Source organism: Sciurus vulgaris (genome assembly GCF_902686455.1).
Source record: "Sciurus vulgaris genome assembly, chromosome: 6".
In the NCBI taxonomy this organism is placed as follows: domain Eukaryota; kingdom Metazoa; phylum Chordata; class Mammalia; order Rodentia; family Sciuridae; genus Sciurus; species Sciurus vulgaris.
Genome location: NC_136466.1, coordinates 141,648,566 through 141,662,201, shown reverse-complemented (window position 1 = coordinate 141,662,201; position 13,636 = coordinate 141,648,566). Strand labels below are relative to the sequence as shown.

The following is a 13,636-nucleotide window of genomic DNA, read 5'->3' as shown; positions in this document are numbered from 1 at the left end:
AAGAAAGAAAGAAAGAAAGAAAGAAAGAGAAAAAGAATTTTCTAGTTTTATCATGAAACCACATCTCAAAGTTTCTCCTCTTCATCTGACTTCATGAGTCATGTTTTCAACTTCTGTTGAGTGCTGAAATAAAGAGAGCAAATGAGTTCTGGGAGGACCAATTTTCTTCAGGAGGACAAGCAGAGATGCAGTTTCCTAGAAGAATGACTTCCACTGAACACATATACCTGACAAATTTGTGGTCCTCCATCAGTTCTAATGCCCACATCATAATGCTTTTAAATGGAGTTTAACCTCTGACTCAAGAAGTAGGAGAAATGTTTAAAGCTAAGTAAGCCTGTAAAAAAAAAGCAGACAGCTCTGACCTAAGAGCCTGAAATGGGTTGCTAGATGAGGAGATCCCCAGGGAGCCCGTCCTTCTCTGACAGCTGCAAAGCCCAGCTGCCACCAGGCACTTCCTGTTGCCTCATGAGATTAATCATTTGGGGAAAATTGCACAGAATGGTGATTTAAAACTTTTTAAAAGGCACGGAGCCTTTACAACTCTAAGGTCCTCTCTCTATGGTAATCCCCAGTGGTCTCCTACTCTGATGAACCCAGCAAGAACCATTCTTCGTGCCAGTCATTTGAGACTGACTCAAAGACAAATTGCAGCAACTGTGTAGTTACTGTTATGACCGAGCTTTCCTAGAGATGTCTTGTCTCCTCAATTAGATGGAAATTTGGGGTGGAGGGATAGAGCATGTGGAATAGTTTACTGTATAAAACACAGAATCAAACACAATGCAAAGCATGTAACAGATTCTTGTTAGGTTTGTAATGAACTAATTGATTAGCACTGAGGGTAAAATTAGAACAGAAAATATTTGAAGTTGAGAACATTATAATAAATTGATATCCCTCAGTCAAAAAGAAACTATATATTTGTGTATTTGTGTATGTATGTATGTACATATATACAAATTATATTCAATTATATATATAGATATGTGTTTCTGTGTATTCCAAAACTGTCCTAAATCTATAATGCACCAATTAAAAAAGATAGAAAAAAACATTCCCAGAAACAGAATATAGAAGAGGTTTAGGGCAATGAGATAAATTAAAATTAGTATTTGGTAAGGGGTATGAAATGATGTGCAAAACCCAAAACACATTCCTTACCTCCAAACCTGAAAGCCTTTTAGAAATAAAGCCATAGAGAACAAGTAGAAAATAGAGGACAAGAATTAAATAACTAAATAAGCATTGATATTAAGATATGATACCAGTTCCCGTGTACATCTTTTAGCAGGAAGAATTCCGGAGGAAAGCAGATGAAAATGTGAGGAAGTAGATTCAAGCACTATTTACGAATGTGTGGTCAAAAAGTAAGGGAACCTACGAGGATTCGATTATTCCTCCCAGGCAAGGGAGAGCTGGGAATCATTATGGACTCGGGACTTGAGGTGGAGAAGAAAGGGAGCAGGACCTTGGGGCTCAACGTGACCTGTGCACAGAGAGGGCCCTCTGAGGGGACCTGTGGTCTTCACTGGAATGCAGCCCACAGGTCGCAGCAGAGAGGAGCAGAATACCCCTGGAAGAAGTGGGGGGGCAAGAGAGCTTCCCTGCGCTCTTCAGAGCACTGAGCAGGGTAGAGAGTGGGGAGCTGAGACCTGGAGGGACAATGAGGACCTCCAGTGAGCTGAGTGAGACCCTGTGGAGAGTGGCTGCGCTGGGGCAGCAAGAGGGTCACGTGAGTCAGCCTGGTCCTTTCTCACTCAAGGATTCCCCACTGAGCTGCAGAGCTCACCTGCCAAGGAAGAAGTGGACATGTGACCTGTTCCTTTTGGGTTTCTGATAAGCAATGAATTTAAGTAGGCATCCTGTATCCTGTTTGGTAAGCCTGGTTCCAGACCTTCTGAGGAACCCAGGTCTGCCTTACTCAACAGCTACATGGAGGCAGAGAGAGAGAGAGAGAGAGAGAGAGAGAGAGAAAGCATGAAAAAAGAGGTTCTGGCTTTTTCAGGCAGCAGCCAAGTGTAAGGTGAGCCTCGGTCCACCCTTTGCCAGCCACAAGGGAAAGTGCAGAGGCAGTCAGAGTGAGAGGGCTGTGCTTTCCAGCTTGTAGAAGTACAAGAACAGACTCCCAAGAGGCAGGATTTCTCCAAAGAGGCAGCTGTGCCTTGGGTTTCATGTCCCATTCAGTGTCCTCATTCACGCTCCACAAACCAGCTCATAGCCCTCCTCCTCCACCTCCTCCTTCTCCTCCTTGTCTTCCTCCTCCTCTTGTTCCTTAGGCTGAAGTTGAGTTCAGGGGCTACAGGGCCATATGTGTTTTGATTTTGGAAATCTATCATTCTCAGGAAACTGACAGACATGGGATTTCTCTGCTAAAAAGTAGACCACTGTCTGATTCAGAGCTTCTGATTAATCTCATCTGACCTTGCTTAGAATAGAGACCCCTTTGCTTCAATTTCACTTCCCAAGGTTTCTGTTACCCATGATCAACCGAAGTCAAATGCCTATATATTTAAGAACAGGTGGATGGGGCTTATTAACATGCATACTGAGAGTTTACACATTAATCCCTGACAAAACTTGACAGAAAATTATCAAACACGTGGCTTCTAAGCACGTATAAAGTATAAAAATGATCACTTGGAGACTGCCTGGGAAGGTTAAATCTTGTTCAACGGGGTCCATTCCTTTTCCTTAATAGCAAGGTGAGGTGCATGGATCAGGGATTACCACAGACATAAGATCTCTTGAATTCAAGATAGCATTTGGAACATTGATAGAAAGCTACAATTTGGATAGATTTTTCCTTTCCCTAAAAAATGCTTATTTTATTTTACCACTTTTAATGTCATGATTTCCTATTAAGTAGTCACATTATACCAATTCCCATTATTCAAACAATTTCATTTAATGGGAGAAAAATTAATTTTTCATGGGGTTTGTGATGCTCAAATATTTAATTAGAAAATAACCAGGAGAAAATAAAACATTTATTTAGTATGCGCAAAAAAAAAAAAAAAAAATGATCGCATTTGGAAATTTCCTCATGAAGGTACCACGATAGATGAGAGTTCGGAGAAGAATGTTAATCCAGCCCGTTCTTAGGTGTCTTAGCTGGTAACTCTCCAGGCACAGGCATTGATTAATGGATTGAAATTGACCAGGAGGGAGGCTTAGCAGTGTATCTGTTTGCCAGGTGTGGTGGCACATGTCTGTAATCCCAATGGCTAAGGAGACCAAGACTAGAGGATTAAGTGTTCAAAGCCAGCCTCAGCAATTTAGTGAGGCCCTAAGCAACTTAGCAAGATCCTGTTTCAAAATATAAAAAGGGTTGGGGATGTGGCTCTGAGGTTAAGCCCCCTTGGATTCAATCCCTAGTACTGAAAAAATAAAAGTGTGTTTATTTATAATGGTCCTTAGCATCACTCTAGATACTATCTCTTTTAAGATAGACTGATTATCTATCTATCTATCTATCTATCTATCTATCTATCTATGTGCATGTGTGTGTATATTAATCACGTATGTATATATGGTTTTCTCTCTGTTGAAACTAGAGAGAGAAGAATCTAGGTCAGGAAAGGGTGTTAAAGTAATGTTAGAGAAGTATTAAAAGAACTGTAAATATTTAATTAAGTGAACTGTAAATATTTAATTAAGATAAATACATTAATCTTATGGTGTATATAGAATCTTAGGTTTTTAAAATTAAATGCAGTCAGTCTCCCCAAACTCTTATTAATGACAAAACTGTATTCAGGAGCATCTACTTTCATCCACATCAACATTCATTGAACACCTGTTATGTACAAATGCTGCACTCAGGGGCAGGAGTGCAAAAACACGCAAGCTTCAGCTTCTGGGTCCCAGGACACAATTTGCTTGAAGACAAAAGAATATAAGCAACTGAGTATAGCACAGCTTTGTAACTGCATCTGTAAACAAAATGTAAACTGTTATAATAGCATAGAGGAGGGAATAGTACAGCTTGTCTGAAGTATCAAAAACAAGGGGGGAGGTCCCCACTTCACTTTTACAGTGTGAGTTCATTGGGTGGGCATAGGGAGGAGGAACTCAAGAGAAAATAGCTTCATGTATTTGGAAGCAGAAAGTCTGTAGATGCAGCTTCAGGAGGCAAGTCTGACAGGAAAGGGGTCAGGTTTACAAGGACATTAAAAGAGTGCTGGAGTGTTTGGAGTTAACCCACCAGGTAGCAGAAGCCATGGAATGTTCTACAGAAGTAACATGTTGGAATCTATTTTCAAAACAATAACTGAGAGAGACAGGAGGGTGAATCACTTAAAAACATGGGGCTGTGATTAGTCTGCCTGTGTTCAAATTCCAGCCATGTCACTGAGCAGCTGCATGACCTTGTATGGGCTTGTGGCTTCTGTTGACTATACTGCTTCATATTTAAATGAGAAAAACAATTAAAACAAATTTCTTAGATGGTTGTAAGTCCTTGATCATTATTAGCTGCTTTTGATATTGAAAAGAATCCTCCAGGCCTGCCAGGAGACGCTTGTACCTTCTAGACAAGAGCTGACAAGACCTGAATGGCCCTGGGGAATGAGGACAGGAAGGGACAGAATCCAACCAGGAACGGGATCTCATTCTCCCCCTGAGACAGCATTTTTCTCCATTCTCTCTCCCTTCCATTAGCTCTTCCCACACTTCTGAGTTCTGTCCCTCCAATATGCCAAGCACATACCCCCAGTGACTCTGCACCTGTTGTTCCTTCTGCTCAGAGTGTTCTTCCCCTCTTCTCAATGCCAACTCCATTGCCACCTCAACCAAGAGGCCTTCTCCAACTACCCAGAAGAAAGCACCTCACTTCAAACTTGAATTACTTTTTCTATCAGTGTATTAAATTACTTAGGTTCTTTAACTACCTGCTTACTGATTTACTAATTAACTTTTCACTATTTTCCCTCTTCCACCAGAATATAAGCTACCAAAAGCCAGGGACTCTGCCCTATTTAGCACTAATCTCCCATTCCCTGGAACTATGCTGCAGAGAGTGACCACTCCATGGATAACTCCTGGTTGATTTACTCACTGACTTAGACAAAGTGGACACTTAAGTAACTTTTATGGTGCATACAGTAAGGACAGGATTCCCAGAGAAAGCCAGAGAAATAACTGGTCACTGCCCAACATGAACACAAGGTGTTCTTCATATGAGGCAATTTTCCAGCTGAGGCAAAATGTGATGATTAAATTCATTCATTCAATGACCTTGAGAGTCTGCTGGGTCTCAGGCACTGTGGTAATTGAAAGATTGGATCATGGTGAACAAGATGATCATAATTCTTGATTTTATAGGATTGATACTCTAGAGTCCAATTTGGACAAATAAGCAGTTACAATTAATGTCATCAATGTTATGATAATAGGCGTACAGGGAGCTAAGAGTCAACCACAGGCCATCTGTATGCAACCTTGCAAAACTGTTGGCTCAGGGGATGATTTCTGGAAGAGATGATGTCTGCACTGAGACTTGAAGAATTCTTTGGAATGGGAATTGTTTGGGGGAGGGGAAGAAAAGAGGAGTGGGAAGTTTCACAGGAAATGCTTCAGATAGTTGCAACCATTTCTTGATCTGCTCCCTTAGTAGTACTCTTTTGACCCAACTATTCAGAAGAATTTTCATTTTGAAACAATGATTTCTATGCTTTACCATTAACAGGAAATACCTTCATTTTTAATACCTTACTGGGAACTAATAGAGAATTCCTACATCGGCACCATCAAAACAGTTCTCAGGCATCTGAGAGAAGACCAGCATGCTATACTTGCTTACTTATACAAGATTAGGTGAGTAAAGTTCCAAAGTCAGAATTTTACTGTTTACAGATACAACATGTAAGATCCCTCTCCTTCTCTCAATGCCTTACAGAACAAGTTTCCAGGAGTTTCTAAGGCGTCCAGATCACAAGCAAAATTTTGTAGCTCAGTGGCAGGCTGATTTCAACTCTCTTCCTGATGACCTGTGGGATGATGAGGAAACAAAAGCTGAACTGCACCAGAGAGTGAACGTAAGGACACAGGGACATGCTGGGCCAGGGCCTCCATGCTTCCACACCCTGCCCTGCAAGACCCAGCTCATCCCCTTCTGACCTCCCTGAGATGTGAGGATGGGAAAGGCAATGGCTTGGACATTACCCAGTTAACTCTCCAGAGCAGAGGTTCTTCTGTCCCTTGCATTCAGAATAAGAATGTGGTGACAATTCTCCTGGGAAGAGGACTTACAGTCTCTGCAGTACAGGAGCCCTCTTGGCATCTGTCTTATAGATTCCCATCCTCTTTATTGGTTCATGTAGCTGTGCCCATGCCTGGTGTTAATCACGTCCCTGTCTTGAACTCTGTCGTATGGTCAACCAATGGCAAGGAAAAGAAAAGTGAGAAAAAGTCAAAGCATTGAATAGATCTCTTGAGGGCAGGTACCAAATCTGACACATCTTTGTACTCTAGCAAGCACAATGCTTGGCAATTGGTAGACAGGCAGAATTTCATAAATTCATGAATGAGGTGTATTACCCTGATGCTTTGGACAAGGGTTTCTGGTGCACAAGAAGATTGATTTCAATCTCTTACCCTTTGTGTTCAGTGTATACCAACAGATCCCCTTATCCCACCAGAAGGATCCCTTGTTACTACCACAAAGTATGGGCAACTAACGGTCAATTCTGGTTATGATCTCAGTATTTATTTGTGCAACAAAAACATTGCCAAACTCTATTCCACATCCCATTATCTGCTCAGAAAATATTTATTGAGCACCTGTCATGGTCTCAACTCTGTTCAAGGGTCAAGGAATTCAACCTTAAACAGAAAGTCTGTGAACTTACATTATTTACAAGTTTATTTTGGCTCATAGTTTCAGAGGTTGAGTCCGTGGTTGGTCAACTCCATTATCTCTAGGCCTAAGGTGAGGCCAAGCATCATGGCAGAAGTGGGAAGAGGAAAGGTGCTGAGTTCATAAGAGCCAGGCAACAGAGAGCTTGGGTGCAGAGAGCCAAGGGCTATAAAACCCTCAAGTGCACACCGGCGTGACCTGCTTCCTCAGTCATGCCCACCTGCCTAGAGCTCCACCCGTTAATCCATTCAAATTATTAATGCAGCGAATAGATGAATCCACTAATTAGATCAGCTCTCATTTCACCTCCAGCATTCCTGCAGGGGATGGGGGACACCTCATATCCAGATCATCATATATGTGAATCCCAGACCGACTCTTTTTTCTATTTCTTTCTTACCTACTCACAAAACCAGTCCCAAGCCAGCTCTCCTATATACTTCATTCTGATATTGGTCAACTAATTATTGACAAAGACTACAGTAATTTGAAAATACCTTATTTGTGATTTTTTCTAATTTATTTCTAACATATCTTAGTGTCAGTGTTTGTTTTTTTATCTGCCTTCTATTTCCTTCTTGTTCTCTATGGCTTTATTTCTTTCAAGGGCTTTCTTCCAGATCTGGAGTTGCAGAATAGGTAGGTATTTTTGTTCAACACTCCACAACCCTTACCAAATAATAATTTTATTTCCTTTCCCCAAACATCTTCCGTATTTTGATTCTGCAAATGTTTTTTTGGTTTTTATTTTGAGATGGGGTCTCGCTAAGTTGCCCAAACTTGGAATCCTCCTGCTTCAACCTCATTATTTGCTGGGATTATAGGCATGTGCCACCACACCAAGCAAGAGCATGTTTATTTTTAAGATCTTTGAAATACATTAAACATTTTTAAATTTCCAAAAAAAAATTTCATATAACAAATCTCACACTAAAAACTTAAATTTCGTTTTAAACAGCAGGTTGTATGAATACACCCAACATTAGATTCCGTCTTCTTTTAAATCTTTGCCAACTTATTGGATAAAAATGTAAATAACTTCTTATAATTTATATTTCTCTGTTTACAATTGAAGTTGACTTTTTTTCCCTACCTTTAATGGTAATTTATTTTCTTTTTCCTGAAGTCTTTTTATGATTTTTGCCCACGGTTCTGTTGGAGTATCCTTTTTTTCTTATTGATTCCTGTGACTTCCATATATATTAAGTATATAAACTACCTGTTGATCATGTTACAAATATATTCTCTATTTGATGTTTACCTCATATTATTTGCAGTTAGTTTTAATGTGTAGAATCTTTTGAATACTTATGTAGATAAGTTTAAATTTTTTTATTACAGCTTCTTTGTGGCCAGTTTAAAAATATTTCTCCATCCCAAGGTTATATTCAAATGTATCATGTTTTTAGAATTTCTACAGTTTTATATTTTAGTTTTAAATATTTAAGTTATTCTGTTGTTTGATAAGGATATCATTTCATTTTTCCCAAAAAGCTAATTAAATTGTATAAGACTTTCAAATATGTCAGCATTGAGTTGCATATGATACATATGTGGAAAAGGGGGAAAAACAGTTTTTGGATAGAAATTTTGATATTAGAAAATATTTATGGATACTAGAAAATAACATACAATCTATAGTTTCTTCTTGAAAAGTTCAGTAAGTATTAGACAAATTACTCTCTCCAAAGACATTATAACTATTTTTAGCAGTGGATTCTCAGCAAGAGCATACAGTAGGAAAACTTGTGAAGTTAAAAAAATATTGCCTTTGTACATATTCACTCTGGTTCTCTCTCTCTCTCCCTCTCCCCTCCCCCCGTGTTATACACTTGTTATATATGATGGACACATTCCTTTTGGTTTTTTTCCTTGACTTATTATTAGACGTGAAAGAATAGAAAACAATGTAACTTCAAAAGGAAGCTAGAAAATTAACCTGAGCAAAAGAGAAAAGAATTGATGAGAATAAAAGCAGAACTTCAATATTTGACAAATAAAATACATCAAACTTAAAATAACAGTTCAGACAATAAGGCAGAGAAGTTTCTGGTAAGAATCATCGAGGAAAAAAATACAACGCATTTTATTTTCCAGTCAATAGAAATTGATATTAGAAAATATTTTTGGTTACTAGGAAATAATATATATTATATAGTTTGTACTTGTAAAGTTCAAAAAGTTTGGGACAAATCAATCTTTTTTTTTCAGTCACATTCACTAGCTCACATAAATATTTAAAACAAATACATCTGTCTTCCCTTTCTGTGTCCTTGGTTTAAATTCTCACAGTTTTTTAACAAACTATGGTAAATATCCATAGGAAAATGAATTTTAAAATGAGGTTAATAAATAGCCAAATACATCAACCTTTCAAAGTACTGCCTTTATTTTTTAAAGATTAAGCTACTGATTTGCAACTTTTATTAAAACAAATATAATTTTTAAAAACCAGTTTATTTATAACTTGATTTCAATTTTTTTTGATAGCAGTTTACATCAAATTTTGCAAACTTCATCTAAAGAACAAATAAAACATTCAGACAGAGGTTTAAACTTTAAAAGTTCTACCAACTTCAACAAATAAACAATGTGAGCACATCAATTTACATTAGTACCAGAGTCCAGAATGCACTTTCCATTTAAAACATTTTAATCACGCTGGGTGTGGCATGGGTAACTTCTAGTGGGAGTCAGGATACAGTCTGTTCTCCATGAAGACAACACCCGACGGATGTTGCCTGATGCCTAGATAATGCCGAGTGTGGCAACAGCAGCAAGATACATTGAAATATTTCTCCCTTTCTTGAACTGTCAGATCACCTACAAAGTGATGAGTCCATAGTACAGTAGGATATCTGCCAAGGTAAAGTTATATCCTGTAAGGTAGACTTTATCTTCAAGATACAAGTTTCGATCCTTCAACAGAGTGTGGATATTCTCTTTATTGGAGTGTCCACATACTCAAGTGACTCTGTATTCCAGCCATGGCTGAACGGTTGCTTTTTCTTCTGCAGTACTTCCCAGAAAATACTCCTTGTCGACCTCTTTGACTAGATGAGTTGCTATCCCAGTCAATTCTGTTAGGCGTGGACCATTGTTTGTTTGAAGGCTGGAATCTATCGCTCACCCTGGGCCCTGTACTTTCTTCCCTTAGTCCCAGGGACTTCTCTAGTAGCTCCAACTCCAGGGCCACTGCTATCTTCTAGCCCCAGCTCCAGGGACTAGAAGTAAAGGGGACAAATCAATCTTATTACAGTTATTAAAATTCTTTAGCAGTGGACCCTCAGCAGCGGAGCATACAGTAGAGAAACAGGAAGTTTTAAAAGAAAGAAAGAAAACTTGCTGTCCTTCATATTCTATCATTAGAATTAGGTTTAGAATGGACTTTATGTCATTCATTTTTTAAAGTATTATAGGTAATTCTGACTGAAACAACTGCTGTCCTTTTACATTTTAATACCTAGATGATCTTGCAAAATCTAATGAAAGTTAAACTTCCTGCAATTGTTGCATTCTTATCCATTTTCCTTGTCATAGTTTTGATTGTAATGCAACAGCAGTCTTAGCTAAACATGAGCAGACTGGCACATCTTATTTCATTCCCACAACAACAATCTGAGGTAGGAACTAGCAATAATCACACTTTTAGGTGAAGAGCTGTGGCAGAGGTCAGCATAGTAAATGACAGCACTAGGGTCCGTGGCCAAGCAGCCTGGCTCCCCATTAAACTACTTCTCCAAGCAGCATAGTGGACACTTGAAGAAATATGATAAGGTGAATCTTCATGGTCTCCTACACCTATTATAGTCTAAAATAACCATTTTTTGTCAAAGTACATTTTTTTCTTGAATTTAACTTTTATTCTACTATCAGTCCTACATACCTTGCTTCATTTTCTCATTTGCATTTGCCTCATATAAATTTTTGAGTTTGACCTTTCTGTGGCATTTTGTTTTATGTGAATCTTAAATAAATACCATGTGAATTGAATTTAGGTTTTTAACCCAACAGAAAATATTTATAACACTGTAAAAGTGTACATTTTCACTGATTCTGTCTGCGCAACCTTCTCAACTTAAATCCTCCATCTCAGATCATTAAGGAATATTTAGTAACTCCCTAATTTCTTCCAACCCAAGTGCAAAGCCCAGCAATGCCTCTGAGTAAGGCCATAGTAAACATTGGGTGTTTATCCCTGGTAATGCCCCTTGTTCTTGGTTATTCCATCCCAGCGCTATGAATGAGGTGAGCAGAGAAGTACTGCAATTTAACCTCCCATGTTCTGCTCACAGGAAAACTGAGCCACAGAGGTGATGTGACTTGCACAGGTCACCCAGTGAGTCAGCAGCAGAAAAAGAACTAGGAATAAGGTCTTCAGAATCCTGCTTTGTACCTTATCCTTTGCTCTATCCTCTCTTATCTTTAAAAAAAAAAAAAAAAAAAAAAAAAAAAAAAAAAAAAAAAAAAACTATAAATATTTGATAACCACAAGTCAGTATTTATTGAATGTTCCATGGCGCATTTATGGAAACACCATGTAGATGTCAAGATCAGCTCTAAAACAACGGTGCAATGTTCTGACAGAATGGCTTGTGATGTTTTCATTTTATGTACAATTTATGTGCGGCCTACACATAGTAACACACCAAAACACAAGAGTTCAGGTACAAAGTGTTTCATAAACAGAGCCTCACATCAGCAAAATTCACTGTTGGCACTAGAGTCATATGGCTTGAGTTCAAATCCTAACTCCATCAGGACAAAATCATAGGCAAGTAATTTACCTCCCCATGAGGATTAGGAGGTAATCCGTGTAGAGCATTTAACACAATCCCCAATACACAGTAAATGTTTAGTGAATCATGTTATTTAGAAAACTGTCAAATTTGAGGACTGTATTATTTAACTAATGGGATATTTTATTAAACAACAAATATTGCTATGAATACATTGTAATAGTAGCTTTTGATTAATTGAGGAATTATTGTATGTTAAACACTGTACTAAGTGTTTTATTTACACAAGATAATTTGTTCTATATAGCACATCCAAAGAATGTCATCATCTCCCTTTTACAATTGAAGCATAGCACAGTGGTACATGGCACTCAAGGCCAGAGTTTCATCTCCTGGCTCCACCACTTATTCATTGTGAAACCTGAGGAACAAAGCCTTTCTGGAACTCACCTCATCTGCAAAATGAATGTAAAAATGGTACCACCTAAGCTGCTGTGAGACGTTATATGGGGCAATAGAAGTAGAGTGATTTGTGCTCAGACACACTGATGTGCATAGGAAGTGTTTAGTACCTGTAACCACTGTTATTTTACACATTTATATATAAATAATTATGGCCTTTTTCAAATTCTCATATTATAAATATATGTAAATATGATGTTATGCATTACTATATTTATCAGTTTCATTAGTGGTTAAATTCTGGTATGTGACAGAACTAGGATTTTAAAAGTATCTTACTATTGGTTCTTTAATACAAAGCTTATTTTTGGACCATCCTATTAAGTTCAGATGACAGTTTTTGGTGACTATCAGGTTTTACCTGAGATATCAAGCAACAAGTCTATGCCTCTGGTTTACACAAAGCTGTGTACACCATTGCCCAATAAATGCATGAAAATATTTTTCAACCAGGCAAATTCATTGAGGAAGGACTTAAATTCATAAATCTCCATGGATAACATGACTGAAGTGAATTTGGGACAGATAGGAGCGCATGAGCAAGGTGGTAGCACACGCCTATAATCCAGCAACTCAGGAAGCTGAGGCAGGAGGATCTCAAACTCATAGCCAGAGGTTGGCAATGTAGTTCAGTGGTAAAGCATCCCTGGGTTGCTAATACCTATTCTGCCCTCCCTCTTTTTAGAGTACTTGAGAAAACTCATTCTTGTAAATCCCTTCTTTGACTCTTTGAGATATAAACCTTTTAAAAAATCTCTTATTAGTCTTAGAACACAGGAATGTCCTTCTCAAGACTTGAGAAGCATCTCTTTGAAATGTGATCGGTCATCAGGGAAGATAGTGCCTATCCCTAATACCACAAGAAAGTTTAAAAATTAAAAACATATAATATGAAAATGGGCATATGATTTATAAACAGAAGCTAAGTAACTACTGGTTCAAGGAATGAACTTAATGCATGAGTACACTCGGTCTAAATATTCTTTAGAGATTTCTTAGGAGAAGCGTAATATTCTAGGTTTATTATCCTGAGGCAAAGAGAACCTTCATTCTCAAGCATAACCTGGCTCTTGTCTTTTCTGGTCAGGATCTGAGAGACCGCCTGTGGGATATCTGTGATGCCCGGAAGCAGGAGGCGGAGCAGGAGCGGCTGGACATCATTAATGAGAACTGGTTGCAGGACTGTCTCGGCGTGATGATGAACCACTTCTTTTCACTGATGCAGGTGAGAGCAGCTGGTCACAGTGACACAGACCTCCCCCTACAGCCACATCCCTCATGCACAACTCCTTTGGGAATGTTAGGGATGCGTTCAAGTATCATTTGGCTCATAGCACTCTGCCCGGTAAGCACCAGCTTACCAAGAAAAGCCACCCACCTAAATCATTTTGGCCTCAGCCAAGCAAGCACACAAACCGGAAGCATCCCAAGCAGCTTCTCACCAGCTTTGTTTGCAGGTGGTCTAGATATGTAGAGAAGGACAGCACCTGAGTTGTTTACCAAAGCAGACACCCAGAGTGGCCAGGAAAGCACTCCTGCCACAATGCATGGACCAGATCAGACACAGTAGGCATTT

General features: G+C 38.7%; 1 protein-coding gene and 1 pseudogene across 2 annotated transcripts in view; one reads left to right on the top strand and one right to left on the bottom strand.

Moving 5' to 3' along the window:
* SPEF2 (sperm flagellar 2) overlaps nt 1-13,636 on the top strand; it is a 182,335-nt gene that overhangs the window by 102,460 nt on the left and 66,239 nt on the right. The window contains exons 22-24 of the mRNA XM_079145179.1: nt 5,690-5,817; nt 5,900-6,038; nt 13,148-13,285. Of these exons, the coding sequence (XP_079001305.1) occupies nt 5,690-5,817; nt 5,900-6,038; nt 13,148-13,285 (405 nt within the window). The remainder of the gene's footprint in view (nt 1-5,689; nt 5,818-5,899; nt 6,039-13,147; nt 13,286-13,636) is intronic.
* On the bottom strand, nt 8,328-11,589 carry LOC306663468 (eukaryotic translation elongation factor 1 epsilon-1-like; annotated as a pseudogene). Its single transcript has 2 exons — nt 11,557-11,589; nt 8,328-10,064 (listed from the first exon to the last, which is right to left on the bottom strand). The product of its transcript is annotated as a eukaryotic translation elongation factor 1 epsilon-1-like (transcript).